The sequence below is a fragment of the Equus przewalskii genome, chromosome 3 (assembly GCF_037783145.1).
Source record: "Equus przewalskii isolate Varuska chromosome 3, EquPr2, whole genome shotgun sequence".
NCBI classification, from domain to species: Eukaryota; Metazoa; Chordata; class Mammalia; order Perissodactyla; family Equidae; genus Equus; species Equus przewalskii.
This window is the reverse complement of record NC_091833.1, coordinates 81,021,444-81,044,890: the sequence shown is the minus strand read 5'-3', so window position 1 is coordinate 81,044,890 and position 23,447 is coordinate 81,021,444. Positions and strand designations below refer to the sequence as shown.

General features: G+C 37.5%; 1 protein-coding gene across 8 annotated transcripts in view; it reads right to left on the bottom strand.

Annotated features, from left to right (window-relative positions):
• The window catches only part of CORIN (corin, serine peptidase), a 211,759-nt gene that overhangs the window by 115,338 nt on the left and 72,974 nt on the right, over positions 1–23,447 (bottom strand). For all 8 annotated transcript variants that reach the window (XM_070615025.1, XM_070615028.1, XM_070615023.1 and 5 more), the window contains exon 5: positions 15,166–15,347. In XM_070615025.1, coding sequence (XP_070471126.1) covers positions 15,166–15,347 — 182 coding nt within the window. The remainder of the gene's footprint in view (positions 1–15,165; positions 15,348–23,447) is intronic.

The following is a 23,447-nucleotide window of genomic DNA, read 5'->3' as shown; positions in this document are numbered from 1 at the left end:
AGACCCACATGAATATGGTCAATAAAATCTTGACAAAGCTACAAAATCAATTTAATGGGGAAAGGATAGTTTTTTCAACAAATGGTCCTAAAAAAAACTGGGCATCCACTTGCCCTATATCTCACATCTTACGCAAAAATTAACTCACCATAGATCAGAATAAAATGAAAGCTATAAAAGTCCTGGGAGAAATTACAAGTGAAAATCTTTGTGCATATAGGTATGGCAAAGAGTTCTTATATGACACAAAAGCATGTTCCATACAAGAAAAAAATTGATAAGTTAGACTTTATCAAAATTAAAAACATTTGCTCAGTGAAAGTCTATGTGAAGAGAATGAAAAGACAAGTTACACACTAGGAGAAAATATTTCCAAACCACATATTCAGAAAAGGACTTGCTCCCAGAATATATAAAGAATTCTCAAAACTCACAATAAGAAATAAAACCTAAGAAAAAAATGAGCAACAGATATGAATAGATACTTCACTAAAGAGGATCTACTGATTGCAAATAATCACATTAAAAGACGCTCGTCACCAGTCATTAGAGAAATGCAAGTTAAAAGCACAATGAGATACTCTGCATGTCTATCAGAATGGCCAACACAAAAACAACAATAAAAATCAACCTGACAATACCAAGTGCTGGTGAGACAGTGGAGCAAGTGGAACTCACATACATTGTGATAGAAAGGAAAATAATACAGCCACTCTGGAAAACAGTTTGGCAGCTTCTTATAAAATAAAACATACACTTATGAATCTAGGTATTTATCCTAGAGAAATCTTCTTACAAAAACTTTAAGTGAATGTTTAGCAATCATTTTCATAACTGACAATATAACTGAAAAATGTCCTTCAGGACCTGGCCAGGAATCGTCAAGCAGCTGGTGTTGGGTGGACCGGGCCAAACTCGGGGCGCTGGGGCCTGGGGGCTGCTTGGGGTGAGGCCACCTTGGTTTGTGAAATACTGTCCTGAGCCTGGGGTCCAGGTATAAATTTTAAAAGAAAATTTTTTTAAACAAGTGAGTGAATAAACAAATTAGGGTGCATCCATTTAACAGAAAACTGCTAAACAGCAAAAAGGAAAAACCACTGATCCATGTAACAACATGGATGACTCTTAAAAGTATCATGCGAAGCAAAAGAAGCCAGTCTCCAAAGATAACATGATTCTATTTATACGACATTCTGGAAAAGCGTGAGTGTAGGATTGCAGAGCAGATCAGTGGTTTCCGGGGGTTTGGAGTGGGAAGGTGGGTTTGAGCACAAAGAACAACACGAGGACATATTTTCGGTGATAGAATGGTCTGTATCCTGATTGTGCTGGTGGCTACATAAATCTATGCACGTTTTGAAACTTACAGAACTACACACAAGAAAAAAGTGAAAATTACTGTATAAATTAAGAAGTAAAAAAAAGTAAGATTCTTATGATGGGGACACATATTACACACATATAAACTGAAAAATAAAGTCAGTCTATTTCTGTTAGAAAGTCACTCTACTTTGGCACATTAGGCTGACATTGAAGACTGGCTTTACCAATTAGGTAAATTCTATATAAATTGAAAGACTCGAATTAACAGCTCTGAAGTTTTGATACATATATTTAAAGCACATGATAATATGAAAAACTTTTAATAAAAAATATTGTATTTGCAAAGATTAATTGAAATTAGCAATATTTCAGTTTTCCCAATTCTTTCTGAGTATATGGGGGTAAACAAAGTGGCTCTCAGTGGAGTGATAAATATGACATTTGATAAATCCTGGTAAAGTTGAGACCATGAAGACTCTAGTGACTGGATAACAAATTCATGTGCAAGCAAGGTGCTTTCCAACTCTGCTTTCAAAAATGGAATGAGAATCTAGTCAACTTGTCCTCCAATCATTAAAAAAAACTTTAATGATAAATTACTACTATGTGACTTTTGACATTAAACTGGAAAGTTGTTCAAAGAATTGAATGTCATTATTATAATAAAACTTTGTTTATTTCTATGTACTTGATTATGTGAATAAGTTTGCAAAGCACTACAATCTAGAAGACAAAAAATAGGTATGGAATTGATGCCAAAATCTCTTACATTCTACACAAACCAGTTTTAAAAGAAAAGAAACCATACCATCTAATACATCAAGAGAAGAATTTCCAATAAATGTCACATTTAAGTTTAGTAATTATTTATAAACACTTATAATAGATTTAAATGACAATTATGATGATAAATTAATAAAAAAAATTGTTGACAGAGTCTCATGAGTGAAGGAAAATGTTTTAAAGTAATAATTTCCACTTTTACACATGGTTTTGTTCTAGAGATGTATAATAGGGAGATAAAAATATTTTATAAGCCTTAAAAAGAGACTACACCAGAATGAAATTCTGTGGAAAAAGGGGAAAAGAAATAAGAGTTCAGGGAGAAAGAGGAACTATGTAAAATTTGCTGAATGTTAAAAGAAGAGTTGTAATTTTTGAATGGTTGGTGAGTGCCAAGTCACTATGGTATTTAAATTCCATTGGACACATTTAAAAGAATAATATAACAGTTTCATTTTAAAATGTCAATTATTATAATATCCTTTAAATTGTATTCTTTGCCATTATTTATGTCCATGATTAAAACTTTTTAGATATTAACATAAAATTGTGCAAGGGCTGTATAATTTTTCAAAATCCTTTTTGGGATACACAAGCAAAAATATTTAGAAGACCTCTGCTCTAAAACACTATGTTACACTGCCTCCTCAATGGGAATTTAGCTCATTTTGTTTAAATGTGTTCAGGGGTTCAGACACAAAACAAACATATGGATTGAGCAGATGAAAATGGAGGCTGCAATTACATCTCAACTGCTGAGCTCAGTGGAATTGAACTTATGAAGATCACAATGCTATTTGGCATAACGAAGTCGTAATTTCAGAAGAGATTCACAGATTTTGATGTGATAGTTCTGAAGCACGCATTAGTTTCAGTGGCTGGCCCAGAGTTTAGAGTTGAAACTCTAAGATGTCTCAATTATTAGGCAATTGTCTCATCGTTGTAGCTCAATTTCCAGGAGAACTTATTGAGCTTAAAGAACTATGTCCACCGAAAAGACATAGATAGTATCCTATCTTGGGAATTTTGGAGACAAATATGAAACTTAGACCTAAGCTAATATTTCTATTACGTGGGGGGAAAAATAGCGATTTTTTTCAACTATATGATTCTGTAAAGATATATCTTATATGATTAAATTACTCACCATAGGGGCCTATAAAGCTAGATTTAGAATTAAAATAGATGATGTCTTGATGAGGTTTCATTCAGGGTGTGAATGGTCGGCATTCTTGTTGGAGTGATTGAACTGATTATTGACCAAAACAGGCTTAAGGCTATGTGCTTATGATTATATATATTGAAAAAAATCAGACTTTTGATGCTACAAATTCCTGTATTTGATTGCAATCTAGAAAACCACAAGTGTGGATTTCTGATTTTAAGGTGCAATATTGAACAAAAAGTGGATACCCTTGGTCTCCAGACCCTGAATAAAACAATACTCTGTAAAAAGCACAGGGATCAACCTATGCTCTTGGGTTTCTGAGTTATCAACCTCTAAGCCATACAGCTAACTTGTAAAGAGAAGGAGAAGAATGAATGCAAATGAGAAAAGGAAACCTCTATTATTTCTGTTTTAGGAACCACTGTGCCACCTCAGGCAAAGCAATATTTGGCAAAGAATAGAGACCTAATCTCAAATGACCTATAAACAAGAATTACTGAGCCCACAGAGAACAGGTGGCATTAGACTCAACAAGAAATCGATTTTGTTTGGCATGGCTTCTTTCTGCTGGGTATGTGGCAGAGTGAAGTCAAAACAAGACTGGGGTCCTCACAAAAAAGCAGTAGAAATCCACAAGATATGCATTTCTCTTGGTTCATAGATTGAAAGAAGTTGTTAGGGACTTTAAATGATTTTTTCAAACTTCAAGTTTCAATTCACAGCAAAAAGAAATTCAAATATCAGAGAAGTTGACCATGAAGTTTATTAAGAATTCTCCTGTGTCCTTAGTTCTGTCACTACCCTAATAACAACAACAATAATGGTAGCTGTTACTCATATAGCTTCTCTTCCTTACCTTATCTTCAGCCACTCTTTCTAATGTGCCCTATGTTACAGCCCTACAGACAGGTGCTTAAAAGAACTGAGAGGGGATATCTGGGGGAAGAGCATTGCAGGCAGACAGAAAAGAGTAGCTGGAACTTAGAGAGCAAAAAAGAAATTAAGAGAGAAGTCAGAGACGTAATGGGGGCCCAATTGTAGGGCAGTATGTCTATGTTGCACAACGCCAGGAGGCGCTATTTACATTGAATTCTGTGTGATTGGTGCTCCACTGGAGTTGTGCAATGCAACAACACTGATGAAGGGCCCTCAAGGTTCTAAAGATGGTAGCTTTTATAGTGAGTGAGATGGGAAGCCTTTAGAAAACTTGAAAAGGAGAGATGCGAATGCTTAAAAGATCAATAGAATTTGACTAGCAAAAAAGAACATTTTGCTGCTGTGTGGAGAATAGTGTGTGAGGACATAACGAGGCAGCAATAGGGAGCCGGAAGCATAATTCAGGCATGAGTTGAAGTGACTTGGACCAGGTAGTGGTTGTGGAGGGGGTGAGCACTGGTTGGATTAGATGCATCTTTTGACAGTACAGCCAATAGCGTTTGCTGACAGGTCAGATATAGTGTGGGAGAGAAAGAGTAGAGTCAAGGATGACCTAAAGTTTTTGGCTGGAACAACTGGAAGAATGAGATTGCTATTTACTAAGATGGGGAAAGCTGGGAGAGAAGCAGGTGTAGGGGCAATATCTGATCAGTTTTGTACATATTACATCAGACATGGCTTTTAGATGCTCAAGTGGAAATAAATAGGAGGCAGCGTGTGTGTGTGTGAGTGTGTGTGTGTGCCACAAGCATAAATATGCATGCAGGTCCAGAGTTCAGAGGAGATGCAGCCTTGAGACCCACATTGGTAGTTATCAGTGCAGGGTGGTGTTTAGTCATGAGTCTTAATTAGATCACCAAGACGAGAGACTCAAAGACTAAGCCCTGGGGTACTCAATGCGTAGAGGTCAGAGAAATGAGGAGAAATCACAAAGGAAGCTGAAAATAAGTGGCCAATTGGGAGGAAAACCTACGTGGAAGGCAAAGGAAGAGAGTTTATCAGGAAGGAGGGAGTGATTGAATGTGGCAAATGCTGCAGGAGGTCCAGTCTGAGGACAACTGAGAACTTCCCATGAGATTTAGCAACATGGGTGGAAATCCTTGGAGACCTGGAAAAAGTAGCTTTGCTCAAAAGGTTGGAATATGGGTCTGAAGCTTGGGGAAGTGGAGTAAAATCTGGGATGAAATATAGATTTAAGAGTCATCAGTACTTATGTGGTCAGAAGCAAGTATGAGATTTCCCAGAGAAAATATATAGAATGTTGAGGAAAGAGAATTGAGACTAGAATCCTACAGAATACCAACATTTAAGGGGTCAGCAGAGGAAAAGGAAAGAGACTAGAGTGTGGCCAGAGTGGCGGGAAGCAGACCACTCAAAACAGATCTGTGGTCTAGAAAACAAAGGCAGAGCACTCCAGATAAAGGAGAAATCAGCGGGGACAAAAGCTTCTCATTGCAGGGCACGGCCAACTTCTGTCCTTCCTCCTCCACAATCCCTTATCTCTGCTTTTACAGGACACTGTATTTATGGGTTGTGGCAGATACTATCAGTTTCAAAAGCTGCAGGAAGTAAGTGCATACCTCAGCTACATCATCTGTCTAGTGAGGTAATTCTAAGCCTTATGTTTTACTTCCCAGATTCTCCCATGAGATTAAGCTACAGTTGCACACTATGGTGTCTGGATTAATAATTTACCTTTATTGACCATCTTCTCTTCCCTGACTCACCTCCCCAGTCCCCGACTGTCCAATGACTCTCCCAAATACCCAATTTGTGCTCAAATCCTTGCCTCAGGCTCTGCCTCTGTGCTTAGCTGTCTCTCTCTCTCCAATGGCCTATGAGTTCTTTAAAAGTATGCATGCCATCTTTCCTTTTTCATTTCCTAGTAAACTACCTGGGACATAGAATAAGCTTCTAAAGGTCTGTTGAATTGAAGCATTTACATTTGCATAGTGCATTATGGCTTCCAAAATTCTTTCACACATACATTATCTCATTTAGCCCATAAAACAGTTCTACCACTCAGGTGTTATTACTCCTGTTGTAAAGTTGAGGAAAGAAAGGTTAAGAGTTTAAGAAACTTGCTCAAGACCACACAGTTATTAAGAAAACAGTCAGGACTCAAAGATAAGTCTTCAGACCTAAGTTTGGCGCCCTTCAAAGAAGCATCTACATATGGAAGAAAGAAAATGTTTTTATATTTAAATTTTTAAATAATTTAAAATTATACATGTAGGAAAATTTGAAGTTCTAGGGAAGTCTCATTTTATTCACTTATTCATTGTAATGAAAAGCACATGGTTAGTTTTTAGTAACTGCATGATACTATCTATAATCATCTATATCTGGCAAAACATTGATACTAAGTACTTACTCTCCCAAATGAACGCACAGCACAACAGGAGAAATTCAGAGTTGTGTTTACCAAGTCCTGAAACTACAATTTTACTGCTAATTCACCAAAATGGTTACTATCAGCAAGCAGAGCTAGGAAAGCAAATAAGATCCTAGGAAAAGGAAGAGGAAAACGAAAGAATAAACAGCTGAAGTTCCTTCCTGGCAGGGGGGAGCTCTTTAGACTCAGAGAAATATCGTCTAAAAACTACTTTCCATATACGATTACAGACAAGGTAGAGTAAAGGATTAGTCAGAAAGCTCAGAATGATTGATGGGCTTCGACCTTAAGCCCCCTGAGTTCTCACAACTCAACAATAGAAACACACACAAACGTTTATTTTAAAACCCTTAAAGAATAGTTCCCACAGCATTATCACTGTAGCACATTATTCACTTTACAGGGCCTAGCATCAAGAGAAGATAGAAAGGATAAGACAATTGTGTATCCTTCTACATGAGAATAAAATATTCTCGGAGTTATGACTGATTTAAAGGATGCTAAGAGAAGATGAATAGAGTTTACAGAGCTGTGCATTGGGAAAAACAGCTGTTACAAGTTGTGGGTTTTGGCTCGATTCAGTCTGAAAAGACATTTTGAAAGCTCTTGTGAGAAGGGGCTGTACCAGAGGGTAGCTTTCAAGGATTAGTAACTGAATCCCAGGATGGTCCCAGGATGGTGGACTATTGGGTAGAAAATACAGCCTGGGGAGATGGATTTAAAATAAGCTTGGAATGACATCCCTGAACCTCAGTTTCCTAATTTATAAAATGATGATAATACCTCAGAGATTTACTCTGGAAGCAAAATGAGCTAACAGCTGCGAAAGCACTTTGAAGGGAGAATGGGATCCATCAGGTAAAGGTGGGAATTACTGTTTTCTCAGGGCAAATGATTCCACAAGTGGGAAGGAGAAGACTAAGATGGGAGTCAACTTTTAATGATCATTCGTTTCATGAGCTACGTAGGAAGTTGACGGCCAACACAAGTTTACAGTGCTGAATGCCTGCCCCAGAACACCTTCTCTCCCTCTTTGCCAAGCGGGACCTTTGTCAAATATTCAGAATTCCTCTGTGTATTGACTCCACTCTACTCCAATGACATTTAACCTGTGCCCCTTTATAGTTTCTGTGTGACAGCATGTTGAGATGTAGTTACTAATGTTCTTTTAACTCTCGCCTATGAGTATACCAGATTAGACTTAACACTCCTTAAAGGCGGGAAGCAGGTTAAGAATTATTATTATTATTAGAAAGTACTTTGCAAAACATAAAGCCCTAGAGCAGGGTTTCTCAAAAGCAGCATTACTGACACTTTGGGCCACCCAGTGTTTTGCTGTGGGGGCCTGTTCTGCACATGGTAGAATGTTCAGCAGCATAATGGGCCTCTACCTACTAGGGACAGTAGCAATTCCTTCTGTCCCCAGAGTTGTGACAACCAAAACATCTACAGACATTGCCAGATGTTCCCAGGAGGGGGCTGCAAAATCATCCCTGATTGAAAACCACCACACTAGATGGGTATAAACTCATAATCACTGAAATTACTTTCATTCTTTCGGGTTACCTGGGATGATGCTCAGAACAGAGTAGGTACTCATTTAATATTTACTGAATAATGAGAAAAGAACTTCATCAGTTATATTTATAAGTGGCCCTACAGCATAAACCTGTTTATGATTAAGACTATATTACTTAGTAATACTTTTCTTGTTGGCACATAATATATTCTTAGTACATGAACATATTTTTAGGAACCATGTGTGAGTATGCCAGAGATTATATTCTTATGCATACACAAAGATCATAGCTAATGGTAGGTTTCTCTCTAGGATGTGAACTATGAACATATCTGTTATGCCTAGCATCCTGTTTATCCATCAAGCATGAGACAGAAAAATTATTTTAAATTCTAGGAAAATATGGTATCAAACACCAATTATCAGACTAATTTTAGAGAATTAATTCTACATGGAAAAAAATTACAACCAAGAATTCTAAAAAGACTATGGCAAGTAGAAGATCTCAGATGAGTGTACTTAGGAAATTTCTGTTCTCTTTAGACATAAGTTTTTAAATATAAATGTTTCATCAGTATTCCAAGACCCTTTCCAAGATCATCAATTTTTTCCAAGATCAGAAGATTTGTCCTATCTTCTGAGATTTGGAGAACCTATATTAAGCGGTATTTCAGCTTGAGACTGATGTTATTTTGATTTTCAAGAACTGATGATTTTTGACCATGTGTGTTAAAGAACATTGATGATGTTTTGATTTTCAAATTTTCTCTGTGGACTCTTAAATTTTGTATCAACAGGCTATATTTTCCAAATAACCACTAACAAAGTGTTCTTATCAAAACAGGAGCGATTGTAGCTGATAAAGAAAAGAACTGAGGGACTCCTCTTTCTGATACACTTACTCATCCTCTGATGGCTTAAGGCTGTACACCATCTTTTGGAAGGAATCCTAATTTAGCAGCAGGCCTCTACTAAACAGTGTGTTAAAAAGACATAAAACAAACTTCTACTTTTGGCTGCAATGTAGTAACTTGCAGCAGGTCCATGCTCTCATCAAGTAAAACTAGAAAAGCCAGACCAAACACAAGAAACATCTGTGTAAAGGCATTTGATAGCTGATGGGACTATTAGGAGGTGCAGTAGCTAAGGTCCCAGAGACAAAATAACTGCGGAACAAACAGTCTACACTATGTAGATGCTTTTTTCCTTGTGCAACTTACCAATTCTTGGCATGGTGCTAGACACTGAGAATCTACACATGGGGCCACTGCAGAGAGGCAGAGAAACCAGTAGAACTTTGGCAATCCCAAGGGGGCGGAGAGACAAAAATTAGAGTTTTGGTGCTGCCAAAGGAGTCAGGTACTAAGGGGCCAAGTATGCAGTGAGAAAAGAGACACAAACAAGTGGACCTATCACTTGGAAGGATTTTCCCACAATACATTTGTCACAAAGAGCGAGAGGTGAGGCTAAAGAGCTAAGCAGAAAACCTCTGCAAAGTAAAGTGGAGATTCCAGCCATCTTGTTGTTCTGAAAAGAAAAACTTACATGCACAAGAGGAAGGGGAAAACAGTAAACACCTCAGTTTCTCAGTTAGGCCCATGGGAGACATACACCCTCAGAATGGAAACAAACCAGAGGTAGTTGGAGCCTTATCCAAAATGAGCAAAATCAGCTCAGTCTCTGATTGGATTAAGGTGATCTGTTCCCACTCTATGTGCCTACCCTTCAGGAGGGGATTTATTGCCCCAGCTGTCAAGCAACAGCTTTTAGCTCCTTCAGGTTTTGCCTCAGCTTCAGAAACCCCCCACCCAAGGGCGCACCCTTCCTAAGAAGGACTACATCCAATGGCTAATTGAGGCAGGGATGTAAAGACTCAGCTACTTTGGCTCAACATGAAACAACTCTCTGAAGCTATATATGCTCCAGAGCACCCCATGCATTTAGCAAAAGAGGCTTTGATGGGCCTGGATCACATTTCAACTTTGCTGCCCAATCCTGCTCCCCTCTCCATCACACCAGTGCTGACGGCTAATAAATACCCTATACAACAAACTCCATCCCAGTGACTGCTTCTGGAAAGCCCAACTTGTGACAGTTATAGGAATTGGGCCAAGAAAGCAGGTGATATGATTGGGTTATTGATCTGGATCACTCACTGCTGGGACGGTGTTGAGGTTGCCATCATTTGTGGTAGGTGGAAATAGACATTCCCTGGGTGGTCCAATTGTTAAAACCCTCATCAGAGGTGAATTGGAATGGTACACCTATGGAAAGGAATGCACTGAATGGGGTAAGTTATCAAGTGTTTGAGAAGTACAGAGGAAAAGGTAAGGACAATGGATAGACAGAATTTGTATGACACTAATGGCACAAAGAAGGGGATAGGAAATAAAGCTACACAGAAGCAAAGTTTGTGTACTTGAAATTAAGTGGGTATTAATCTGAACTCGATTGTTATAACTTAATATGTTAATTGTAAGTCCCAGAGCAACCAGTAAGTCAAAAAATATAATCAAAGAAACAACAAAGAATTAAAATGGTATACTAGAAAAATATCTAATAGAAGGGAGGTAATGGAGGATAGAGAAATAAAGATATATAGAAAACAAATAGCAAAATAGGCGATATAGATTCTAACTTATCAGTAATTACATCAAAAGGAAATGAATTAAGAACTACAGTCAAAGGCAGAGATTTGCCTCTTGGACAAAAACATGATTCAACTACATGTTGTCTATAAGAGACTCAATTTACATTCAGAGATACAAATAGGTTGAAAGTAAAGAAAATGGAAATTTTTAGGTGAATACATGTTTACATATATTCTGCTGTTGTTGGATGCAGTGTTCTACACATGTCTGTTAAGTCAAGTTGGTTGATACAGTTTTTCAAGTCTTCTCTTTCCTCATTGATCTTCTACCTAGTTGTTCTATCCACTATTGAATGTGGAGAATTATTGTTGAATTGTCTATTTCTCCCTTCAAGTCTATCAGTTTTTGCTTAATGTATTCCTGGTCTCTGCTGTCAGGTTACATCTTCCTGATGGATTGACCTTTTTATCATTATAGAATGTCTTTCTTTGCCTCTAGTAATTATTTTACTGCAAAGCTATAACAATCAAAACAGTGGGTATTCGCATAAGAATAAACATACAGATCAATGAAAAAGAATTGAGAGTTCAAAATAAACCCATACATCTCTGGCCAATTGATTTTTGACAAGGGCACCAAGTCCATTCAATGGGAAAAGAATAGTTTCTTCAACAGTTGGTGTTGGAATAACTGGATGAAGTTAGACTCCTACTTCACGCCATATAAGAAAATTAATTCAAAATGGATCAATGACCTAAATACAAGAGTTGAAACCATAACACTCTTAGAAGAAAACACAGGAGTAAATATTAATGGCCTTGGGTTAGGCAATGATATTTTACACATGTTACTAAAAGCAGAAGTGACAAAAGAAAAGATAGATAAATTAGACTTCCTCAAAGTTAAAAAACACTTTTGTACTTCAAAGGACACAATCAAGAAAGTGAAAAGACACCCTACAGAATATAAGAAATATTTGCAAATCATATATCTGATAGGGGACTTAGATACTTATATCCAGAATAGATGAAGAACTCCTGTTTTTTTCTTCCTGAGGAAGATTTGCCCTGAGCTAACATGTGTGCCAATCTTCCTCTATTTTGTACGTGGGAAGCCACCACAGCATGGCTTGATAAGCAGTGTGTAGGTCCACGCCCAGGATCTGAACCAGTGAACCCTGGGCCACCGAAGAGGAGCATGCAAACTTAACCAATATGCCACCAGGCCAGTCCCCAAAGAACTCTTATAATTAACAATTAAAAGACAAATAACCTAATTTAAAAATGGTAAAAGTATCTGAGTAGATATTTCTAAAAAGAAGACACAAATAGCTTAGCTCATGAAATATTGAGTTATCAACATAAATAGTTGTTAGCAAAATGCAAAACAAAACCACAAAGAGATAACACTTCACATCCACCAGGATGATTATAATCAAAAAGGATAACAACAAGTGTTGGTGTTGATGTGGAGAAAGTGGTACCCTCCTACATTGCTGGTGGACTGGCATTTCCTCAAAATGTTAAATGTAGAGTTTTTACTAGTCACAGCAATTCCACTCCAAGAAAAACGCCAAAGAGAACTGAAAACGTATGTTCACACAAAAATTTGTGCATGAATGTTCATAGCAGCATTATTCATAATAATCGAGTAGCAACAACCCAAATGTTCCTCAACTAATGTATGGATTTTTAAAAATAGTATATTCATACAATGGAATATCAGTCGACAACAAAAATGAATGAGGTACTGATATATGCTACAACGTGGATGAACCTTAAAAACATTATGCTAAATGAAAGAAGCAAGTCACAAAAGGTCCCATATTATATAATTCCATTTGTAAGAAATGTCTAAAATAGTCAAATCCATAGAAACAGAAAGCATATTAGTGGTTGCCAGGGACCAGGGGAGGCAGAAATGGCAAGTTACTACTAATGGATACGGGGGTTTCTTTTTAGGGTGATGCAAATGTCCTGGAATTAGATGGTGGTGATAGTTGTGCAACTCTGTAAGTAAACTAAAAACCAGTTAATTATACATTTTAAAAGGGTGAATTTTATGGAATGTGAATTATATCTCACTACAGCTGATGTTTTAACATAATATGGAGAAGATCATATCTCAATAGGTGCAGGAAACATATTTGATGAAATTCAAAATCCATCCACAACTAAAAAAAAAAACACCCCTTAGCAAACCAAAAATAGAAAGGACTTCCTTAATCTGAAACAGAGTATCCATAAAAGTCCTTCAGCAAACATGATATTTAAAGGTGAAATGTTGGAAACTCTCTGGCAAAGAAGAAAGAGAAGGCATAATGGTTGGGAAAGAGGAAACACACGGTCATTATTTGCAGATGAAATGATGCCTACTTAGAAAATCCAAACGATTCTATAGAAAACTATACAAATCAATAAGCAACTTGTTTGTATACAAACAAACAGAAAAAGAAAATTTAAAGTTACTGTTTCCAATGACATCAAAAATACCAGATACCCATGAATAAATCTTGGGTTGGGTTGATGTGCAAGATCCCAAGTTTTGGTTAAAACTACAAAACATTACTGAGAGAATTAAAGCATGACCAATGTAAAATACCTAATTAAAGATTAACACAGTCTATAATTTTCATGGGTTGGAAGATCCAATGTTGTAAAGCAATTCTCCCCAAATTGATCTATGGATTTAATGCAATCTCAATTTAAAAAAAAAAAAAGAACAGCATTTGTGGAAATTGCAATGTGATTTGAAAAGTTATATAAAATGCAAAAGGCCAAAAGTAGGCAAACAATCTTAAAGAAAGCTGGATGACTTATTCTATTCAACATAAAGACTTATTATAAAATTATAGTAATCCAGACAGTGTTGTATTAGCTTAATTCTATACCAAGAGAGGGTCCAGAAATAAATATACACATAATCACTTGACTGGTAACAAAGGTGACCTTACAAGTAGTGCAGAGAGGAAGGATAGTCTTCTAAACAAATAAAAGGTAGTGCGTCAACTGAACATACACAGAGAAAAAAATTAATCCCTAGCTCTCACCACACCAGAAAAATAATTCCAGAATTACGGTAGATGTCAATGTGAATGCTAAAACAATAAAGCTTCAAGAAGAAAACACAGGAGCAAAACTGCTGTTTGGGGACAGGCAAAGATGTCTTAAATAAGACACTGAAAATGAATTACAAAAGAATGACTGATAACATGGACCCATTCAAATTAAGACTTTCTATTCCAAACAGACACTAACAAGGGGGCGGAAAGGCAAGCCACAGAGTGGGAGATCTTCATGATACATATATCCAACAGATGACTCACATCCAGAATGCATAAAGAACTCCCAATCGAGAGCAACAAGACAGAATACCTAACCAAACAGAGGGCAAAATACTTGGACAGATACTTCACAAAAAGGGATATTCAGATAACAAAAATAAATTTGAAAATTCAGTCAAATTCGTCAGAACAATGCAACTGACAACCACAAAGAGATACCACAATACTATCACCAGAACTGTTCAAATGAAAAAGACTGACAACGCCAAGTGCTGGGGAGGATGTAGAGCAACTGTAACTTTCACACATAGCTGGTAGGAGTATAAATTGGTACAACAACTTAAAAAATTTTTTTGGCTGAATAAATACATAACCATGTTCAATCAAAGACATGTACAAGATAGTCATAGCATCACTATTCATAACAGCTGGAAACAACCCAAGTGTCCATCAACAATAGAATAGAAAAATATATTGTGGAATAATCATGTATAAGAATACTATACAACAAAAAGAATGAATGAATGAATCACAACAAGATGAAAACATAATGAGTCTCTCAAACATAACATTGAGTAAATGAAGCTAAATATAAAAAGAGTGCTTTCTGTACAACTCCATTGATATGAAATTCAGAAGCAGGCAAAACTCTCCAAGGTGATAGAAGTCAGGAGAGAGATTCTTTTGGGAGCATGAAATTGTGTCTGGATTACTACATGACCAGGAGGGGGCTGCATTTCTTGGACACTATTAATATTGTATTTCTTTCTTTTTTTTTTTTTCTTTGAGGAAGATTAGCCCTGAGCTAACTACTGCCAATCCTTCTCTTTTTGCTGAGGAAGACTGGTCCTGAGCTAACATCCGTGCCCATTTTCCTCTCCTTTATACGTGGGACGCCTACCACAGCATTGCTTTTGCCAAGCGATGGCTTGTCCACACCTGGGATCCGAACCGGCGAACCCCTGACCCCCGAGAAGCAGAACGTGCGAACTTAACCACTGCGCCACCGGGCTGGCCCCAATATTGTATTTCTTCATTGGGGTGCTAGTTACATGGGTCTGGTCACTGTTAAAATTTCTTGAACTGTACTCACTATTTGTATACTTCCTTGTATGAATGGTATACTTCAATAAAAACTTCAAAACATGAAATGAAACAGAAACCTACATTGCTTTCCTTCTTCCTGCTGTGGGGAGAAGCAGATCCTGCTGACGTTGCTGCTTTCGGTTTGGTTTCTAAACTGGGAGCATTTGAGGAAATCGGGCCAAGAGGCGTTCACCATCCCCAGGACTGATTCACAGCCCTCTTTTGCAGCCTCACAGAAGGACCTACAGGGCAGGAGTCCATGGCTGCAAGAAAAGAGAAAGGTGAAAATTAATGTTTTTACAGACTACTTCTTGAAATAATAATGAAATTAAAGAAAAGTTGGCCACCAGTGCTGCAATATTATCTTAATTTATATTTACTATGGTTGACAACTTAAATTTCTACATTCTGTCCTATAACAAGGATTTCAGGCACCCTATTGTCATGATTCTAGGGAGAATAAGCTTGTTCCATACCAGATCATCTGACTATTTCTTGTAGAAGTATTTATCCCAAATGATTTTTTTAGATTTCCTGTGCCAAAGTAAACCTGTCAACCATAAAAGAGCTCTACTTCATATCGAAAGGAGTAAATTAACATGGAGATGAAGGCCCCCAAATTGGAAAGGCAGAAGTAGGTCACAAAATAGGTTAATCTCGTTTCTTTATCTTCCCTTTGAGAAATTCAAAGCATCTGTGGGAGGCAGACAGAGAGAAAGCTGTTCCTTAACCTCCATTGCCTCCCTGGAAAAGAAACATACAAACAAGTGGCAACTCAGTTATTTATCTACAGTTATAAAAAACTTATTTTTTATCTACAGTTTATAAACAGCTATTTATCGTCTCAGATTTCTATTTTGTCTTCTGTCAAATAGAAAAATAAAACGACCGTCCATTAATGGTAAAGTAATGATGCCTCTGGAGCTTGTCGCTACTCATCTGACATATAATCAAACACTCCTGGATCCACAGCTCTGTATGGGGACCAGGAAGCTGCAATGACAAGACCATGAACTTGTTCCCTTGAAGACCCAGGCGGCTTTTCTACTTTGCAGCCATAGACTGCATCTGTCACCCTGGCTGGTGATCTGGCAAAGCCATTTCAAGTGGTTTTTAAGGAAACTGGCAAAGAAAATATACACGTCAATCAAAGCAAAGCACGTACTTCACAAATGTAGGGTCACTGAGATATCACAGAATCATACAATTTTGGATCTGTAAGAAATCTTAAACAACATCTCATTCAAATCCTTCATTTGAGACAGGCCCAAGGAGATTCTGGGACAGACTCAAGGTCACACAGCTTCCTAATGGTAGCAGTGGAAAGAAAACCCAGATGTTTTGACTTGCAGTCCATGATCTATATTCTCTGTTATATTGTCTTTTCTCATATAAGGACCTAATAATTGGGCTTTAGAAACTCTGATCACTAAGCATATTTACCATTGCTCATTCATACTTTTACAGATAGAAACATAATGGGACGCACCAGCCACTGAGTTAAAATAGAACTGACAGAGTCTGTAAAAGAATCTTGGCAGAGAGAGCTTGTTATATATGAATATGTGGAAAGGGGTACTCAACCACTACATTCAGATACAAATACTTTTGATCTTCCTCTCAGAAACTGCCTTAAAACCAAGTATCTTTTAGAATCTTGATATTCACGTAACCATCTACTTACGTTAGTATGTGACAAAATGTATTAGTGAAGATGTGGAAAGAGAGGTTTTGCATTTGAAAGATTACCTTTAGGATATAAAATATGAATTGGTCGTCACAAGCATCTTGGTGTAAAGAAGACACCTGAACGCCTTTCAGGAAATATATTAGATATGTACAGGACTAAGAGAGTACCCATTAAGTAACATTTTTAAAAGATTTACTTTTCTAAATCTTATTCCAAAGAAGTTAGAGACTATATTTTCTCAAATAACACTGGGGAACACGGTTGAGGAATGTGGAAAGTGTAGAATTCCTATGCACACACTTACCCTTTGTTCTAAGTGCTCTGTTCTAGGTGCTTCATGCACGTAAACTCTTTATTTCTCACCACAGCCCTAAGTGACAGATACTATTACTATCATCCCTAATACACAAATAAGGAAGCTGAAGATGGAAAAATAAGAGACTCGTCCAAGGTCACTAGGGCAGTGAGTGTCAGAGCCAGGATTCAAACCCAGAGAGACTGATCCAAGAACCCATTCTATTAACTACTCTATCACATGCGAGTCCTTACTTCAGGAATGTATGTTCCAAAAGCACAATTCAAGGTTAGCTCCAAACTTGCTAAGCACTTTTCCAGTGAACCAACCATATACACAGTGGTTGGGTTCTTCCTTCATTCTACAAACATCTAGTTAACCTGCAACAAATCAGAATTTACTAAAGGGGCTAAGGACCACATGGGAAGGGTAAATGCATTTCTCTTTCTTTTCCAGGCATGAGAGAGCCCACCGTAAATATATCAGATATTTACAAGCCTATTAAGCTAGGCTTGGCTTTGGCATTCTTCCTTTCCCTCCCAGTCCCCCCCCATGGGTCTCAATGTCCTGATACCATCCTGGCACCCTGACTCCAGCGCCCACCTACACAGCCACCTCAACCAGAGCATTACTTGTTCTTACATATTTTCTTCCAGTCCTACAATCAAAACTACATTCCCCACGTGAGCTGATCACAGTTAGGCTTTCAAAGAAGAAAAGAAATGAAAAGAACACAGAGTAATACATAATAATAGTTGGACACTTAACCCTCGCAGGGGATTTTTGCATTGTTAGAAGAAGATGAGTTGCTGGAGCAAAGGAATCTCTAATGGATGGAATTAGGGTGCCATTTACAGGGAAAAAATTCATTCAACGTTGTGAGGTAGGGAAGATGACTGTAAAGCTAACCCTTGGGGCCCAACTCTCCCAAGTGGTTCCTGGACCTGTCCTCACTTCTGAACCCACATATTTTTGGATCACTCCACATCTTCTCTCAGAATCTTTCATGGTGAGAACAATGAAGGTTCATGCAGGGCCCCAGCAGACTGTTTTCAAGTTCCAAAGCCAATCTTGAACTCAGAAGCTACTTATTCGTTGACTCTTACCATGGTCATTTTCTCTAGGAAAGTGTAAGTTTATCACTCTAAAACTTTCACGCTCCTCACTGCCTGATGTTGGGCCAACAGTTCCCTCATACCAAGACTCAGTTTCCTCATTTGAAAAGCGATGAGTTTGGAAAAGCTGATTTTTCATGGTCCCTGTCCCATTAACATTCTGTACGTCAAAATTCATTCTTCAACACTATGCCTCTCAAGGGAGCACTGATAAACCCACCAGCTTTGCAAAGTTTCAAAAGGTAACAGACATTTTTTCTCGAGATTCGTTCTGGGAGTATACAGAGACATTAAAATACCATTAGGCCCTCCATTCTAAAAATAGGGCCTAAGAAAAATGTCTAGAGCGCTTCCAAATAACTCTCTTAAGAGGTGTAACCAACCGAGACCCATAAGCGCTAAACTGCTGGACAAGGGCACGTGAAATAGTGATAGAGTATTAATAACTAGCAGCCCTTTCAAACAGTGAGCAAAATGAGGAGCCATTTGTTCTTGCTTTGCATGAAATTCAACTGCCTGTGAGGGGCTGAAGTATCTTGCTTTTCATCACGTGGAACAGTGTGGTGAGACAGACCGCACTGTTTTGGAATGTAAGTGTTTATATCTAAGCAACAAGCCGACTGACATCCGAAAACAGTGTTCAGCACAGGGGACAAGTCAGATCTGCTATCTGGCTATTTTAGAAATGGTGATTATTTTCAATTGACGTGCGAACTGCATTTGGTGTTGTGCAAAAGTCCCTAACCCATTTCAATTAAAGTTTAAGCAGAAAACTCTTACATCACCTCTGTAATTATTTGTTGAAACAAATATATACAAACAAACATATAAATAATTCTACTATATAGTGATAGTGAGATTTTTATGGTATTTTCACTAGGAAGCATGTTCTAAACTCATTTATCTACCAAAAAATTGTAGATTTTACTTATACAAACTTTAACAAATATACTAAAATTTTTTCATTTATTTAACAAAAATTATAGATTTTCTCTTTCATGTACCCTTTGATCAACATTGCCCCCCAAAATTTATACATTTTACCTGCAAAAAAAAGTTCTGATAAAGCCATCAAGTCAAAGTTATTGAACTATATTAAACAACTAAATAATTAAGTAATAGAATAATGACTATTAAGTAACTACTTTATTGAAAAGCTACAGCCACAAGTAGGCTTATCTAGCAAATGGATTTTTAAGTTTTAGAAATCATTTTTTTCTAACTTTTTACTTTGAGCTACTTTTAGACTTACAGAAAAGTTATAAAAACAGCACAGAAAGTTTCCATGTAACCTTCATCCAGGCTCCCCCAAGGCAAATAACTTACATAATGACAGCATAATTATCAGAAACAGGAAACTAACACTGGTACAATGTCCTTAAAGTAAGGATTCTATTCAAACATTACCAAGATCTTCATTCAGAATCCCACATTATATTTAGTTCTCACTTTTTATTTTTGGCAAATAAACTAACCTTTAAATATATTAGGAGAGCTCAGGATTTAAAACTCTTTTTCCATGGAAAAAAAAAAGGGGTTGTGGCAGGCAGACTCTAAGATGGTCCCCAACAATCCCCACCCATGTTATTCACCCCCTGTGTAAGCCCTTCTCCTGGAGTGTGGGCCGGCCCAGTCATTTGCTTCAAGCCATTTGCTTCAAGCCAATAGGCTATCATTTCCATCATTAGGGTGCATAAGATGGTGATTTCTATCTTGCACGTAGTGGGAGCTCAACAAATACTTGGGACGAAATGCAGTGGTGTGCAAGTAGCTTGTTAAACTATTATTAGCTTGAAGTCTGGTAGGAGTGTTTATTCCACAGAAATCAGCACATGCTACAAATGATAGTTTTGTTTTGTTTTTCAGGGAGCCAGTTTACCAGCATACCACTAGGTGAAAGTATAAATCACATCATCTCCTACAGAAGGAAAACTGTTTTTGTCTCCACTGAAAGGAAAATTACTGTCGTGCACTTCTTGACCCAGATCAAAGACATTATGTCAATATTAACTCATTATCTCCCACCACCACCACCAGTCCTCTTTTGGTGTGCGTGGTTTTCTTGGTGGTAATACCATCCTCCAAGTCCTCAAGGCCTCACCCTCAACCTCACCAATCATATGCAATTAATCACTAAGTATTGCTAATTTTACTTTCTAAAACTACCTCAAATCTGTTTGTTCTTGCCCCATTTTATGTTCTAGTAAAATTAAACTAGTTATAGTTCTACTATATGATGGATCTAGGCTATTACTGTACCTTAAATGCCTTCTTTTCTTTCTTTCTTTCTTTTTTTTTTTGCTGAGGAAGATTTGCCCCAAGCTAACATCAGTGTCAATCTTCCTCTATTTTTTAGTATGTGGGCTGCCAGTACAGCATGGCTGCTAGCAGAGCTGTGTAGGTTCACACCCAGGAACCAAATCCTGGCTGCCAAAGCAGAACGTGCTGAACTTAACCAGTAGGCCACCAGGGCTGGCCCTGAAATGTCTTGTTTTCCCACCACGTCCACAAGTCAAACTTCTATACATCCTTCAAAACCCAATTCAACAGTTACTTCCTCCCTGAGAGCAGCCTTCCCTAATAATGCCGGATGGAAAGACTTCTTCCTCCTTCTCTCTGTTACCCCAACACCTTGTAAATTGATCACACTGTACAGCAATTTTTAATTGTTTTCATATCTGGTCCCCTATTATGTTGAATCTCTTGAAGGCAGAAGTGTGTTTTATTCATCTCTGCATCTCTAGCATCAAACTATGCACCTGCCACATTGTGGGTGCTAGTGAGTGTTTGCTAAAGGAATAAATAAACGATAACTTTCCAAACATCCTTGTTGAATGAACTGATGTCAGAAACTGAGAGGGAGCACCCAAGGTCTACATGTGCCTGGCAAGACCATCCACCCCCACTTACTTCTACCCCCAACACTCACATCCTTGACGACGGTATCTGCTTGCAGGATTCCATCATGCCCTCTTTCTCACTTACAGCCATCTAGTTACCATAGGATGCTCAAGATGGCTGGGTCTCCCTCACCGCCTGGATTCCCATATCCTCATGGATCAAATGTAACCTTCTCAGTGAGGTTTTCCTGAACAACACTCTGCTTAAAATTGTACCTCTTACCACCATACCGCTACTCTCCCAAAGCTTTCCACTTCCTTGCTGGATTTTTTCCATTGCACTTATCACCCTCTGATATACTGTTATTTATTTATTATCTATCTCTTTGCTTATTGCTCATGTCCCTACAATATAACGTAAGCTCCATGAGGTCAAAGATTCTTGTCTATTTTGTTTGCTGCTATATCCCTAAGTGTGAGCAGTTGGCACTCCAGAAATATATGTTGGAGAAATAAATTAATCACATGCAGAGGAAGATTTGGTGGCCTGCTTGGAATAAAGCGGTCAGTAGTAAAGCTGGGAGTGGAACCATCACCACCTAACTCCCAACTTAATGGATCGTACAAGAGCTCACGCCATCCCCGCTCACGTGATCCCCTCCACTCAGGTAGGCAAACTCTACACGTGCTGTTCAATCTTGAAATAATTCCCATGTAAAAGAAAATGTCAGTAAAATTGTTACAGATGAAAACCCTACAGATTAAGTGTCTCACTTATATGCCAATAGTAGTATGTCACTCTTAAAATAGAGAAACTTGAGGAAATACCAACAGATAAACACAGATGGAATTAAGACAGGTATGAATAATGTAAAACCACACAACCACCCCGAAAGAGAATATAAAATTCCATACCCTTCTACCCATCACAGTCCTGATTCTCATTAATACTTGGCACACTTACTAGGGCCCGTGGGATAGAGGATTAATAAACTGCAAAAGAAACTTGCAATTGTTAAATTATTTTTGCAGCTGTTTTGATTTTTGCACATCATGAAACGATGTCTTAAATATGGATCTTCGAATGAATCTGAATCATAAGTGTTCAATCTAAATTCTAGTCACGTCTACATAATATGAATGAATTATTGAAGAGAAAAGCCAACAAACCACTCCACCGAGCTTGATGAAATATGTGTGCTCAAGACACTGTCAGTGACATGACAAGGCATTTTCAGAAAGATTTGAGCTGCCATGGCCTGATTCTCTAGCTTTATATCTTTGTAAAATAGGAGTAATCTGAATTATCTGACTATATATTAGCCACACTTTGAACTATTTTGACTCATAAAATGGAACCCTACTTATTATTTGATATTTTACGTATAATGCCAAAAAGCAGACTAGACCACCCGTGTTGCTTGAGGTTAAAAAGAGAACTGTGATATAAGTGACCACCTAAACAGCCAGACACCCAGCTCTGGTGTGGCTAAAAGACTGCTGTTTGCAAGTTAGCCGATAATGTTTCCAAGTTAGTGGACAAAATCAGGGAAGGAAGGGGCAAATGACTTTCAGAATATTTAGTTGGTAATAGCAACAAAGCCTGTCTTTTTTATTTGATGATTGACATATATTAATTTTTTAAAAATAGTAATTATGAAAATGTTAATTCTATAATGTTTCCATTTATCCTCAAACGTGATACAACAGCGATCTTGGGACATAGATAAAATCTTTAGTAAAATAAATCAGTGGTATGTAATTATTCTCCATTTAGAAAAAATAAATGAAATAAGCTTCTGCTGACTTTACATAATTAATGAATTTCCCAAAAGATAAGTCAAGTCGTAGTTTCCAATTGGCCTTTAAGGTGATTTCAGGGTTAGATTTACATAGGAGATTGGCACATGATGTTTTATAAAAGAACATCTTTTAAGAACACAGTAAGCCTTCTAAAATTACACTATGAGCAGACCAGTTTATTACTTTTTTACTAAAACATAATCATCAAAATTCAACTCAGAAATGCTGTGGCAATAGAATGATGTGCAATAGTAGAAATTATGAGTATAAACTGGGTGGTCCGAAAGAGACTTTATAATTCTGGTAGAGTCCTTTTTTTTTAAATCATTCTGGTAACAACTTTGCTGCCCATCTTGATTGTTCATCTAGAGGCGATCTTAGACTTCTTTAGTACTATGATGAAGTCGGAACACGACAACCATATCATCTGTGCACTTGAAATAAATAAAACTTTTATTGTAACTTTAAATAATGGGAAATGGAACACAGGCTCATTTTTCCAGGGAACTCCGCCGCTTCAAAAGGAAGTCTTGGCATTTATAAGAAATGAACAAATTGTGCCTTCCAAAAAGGAAATTTTCAAACTCTCTTGTTTCTTTTAACATTTTTTTGTTGTTGTT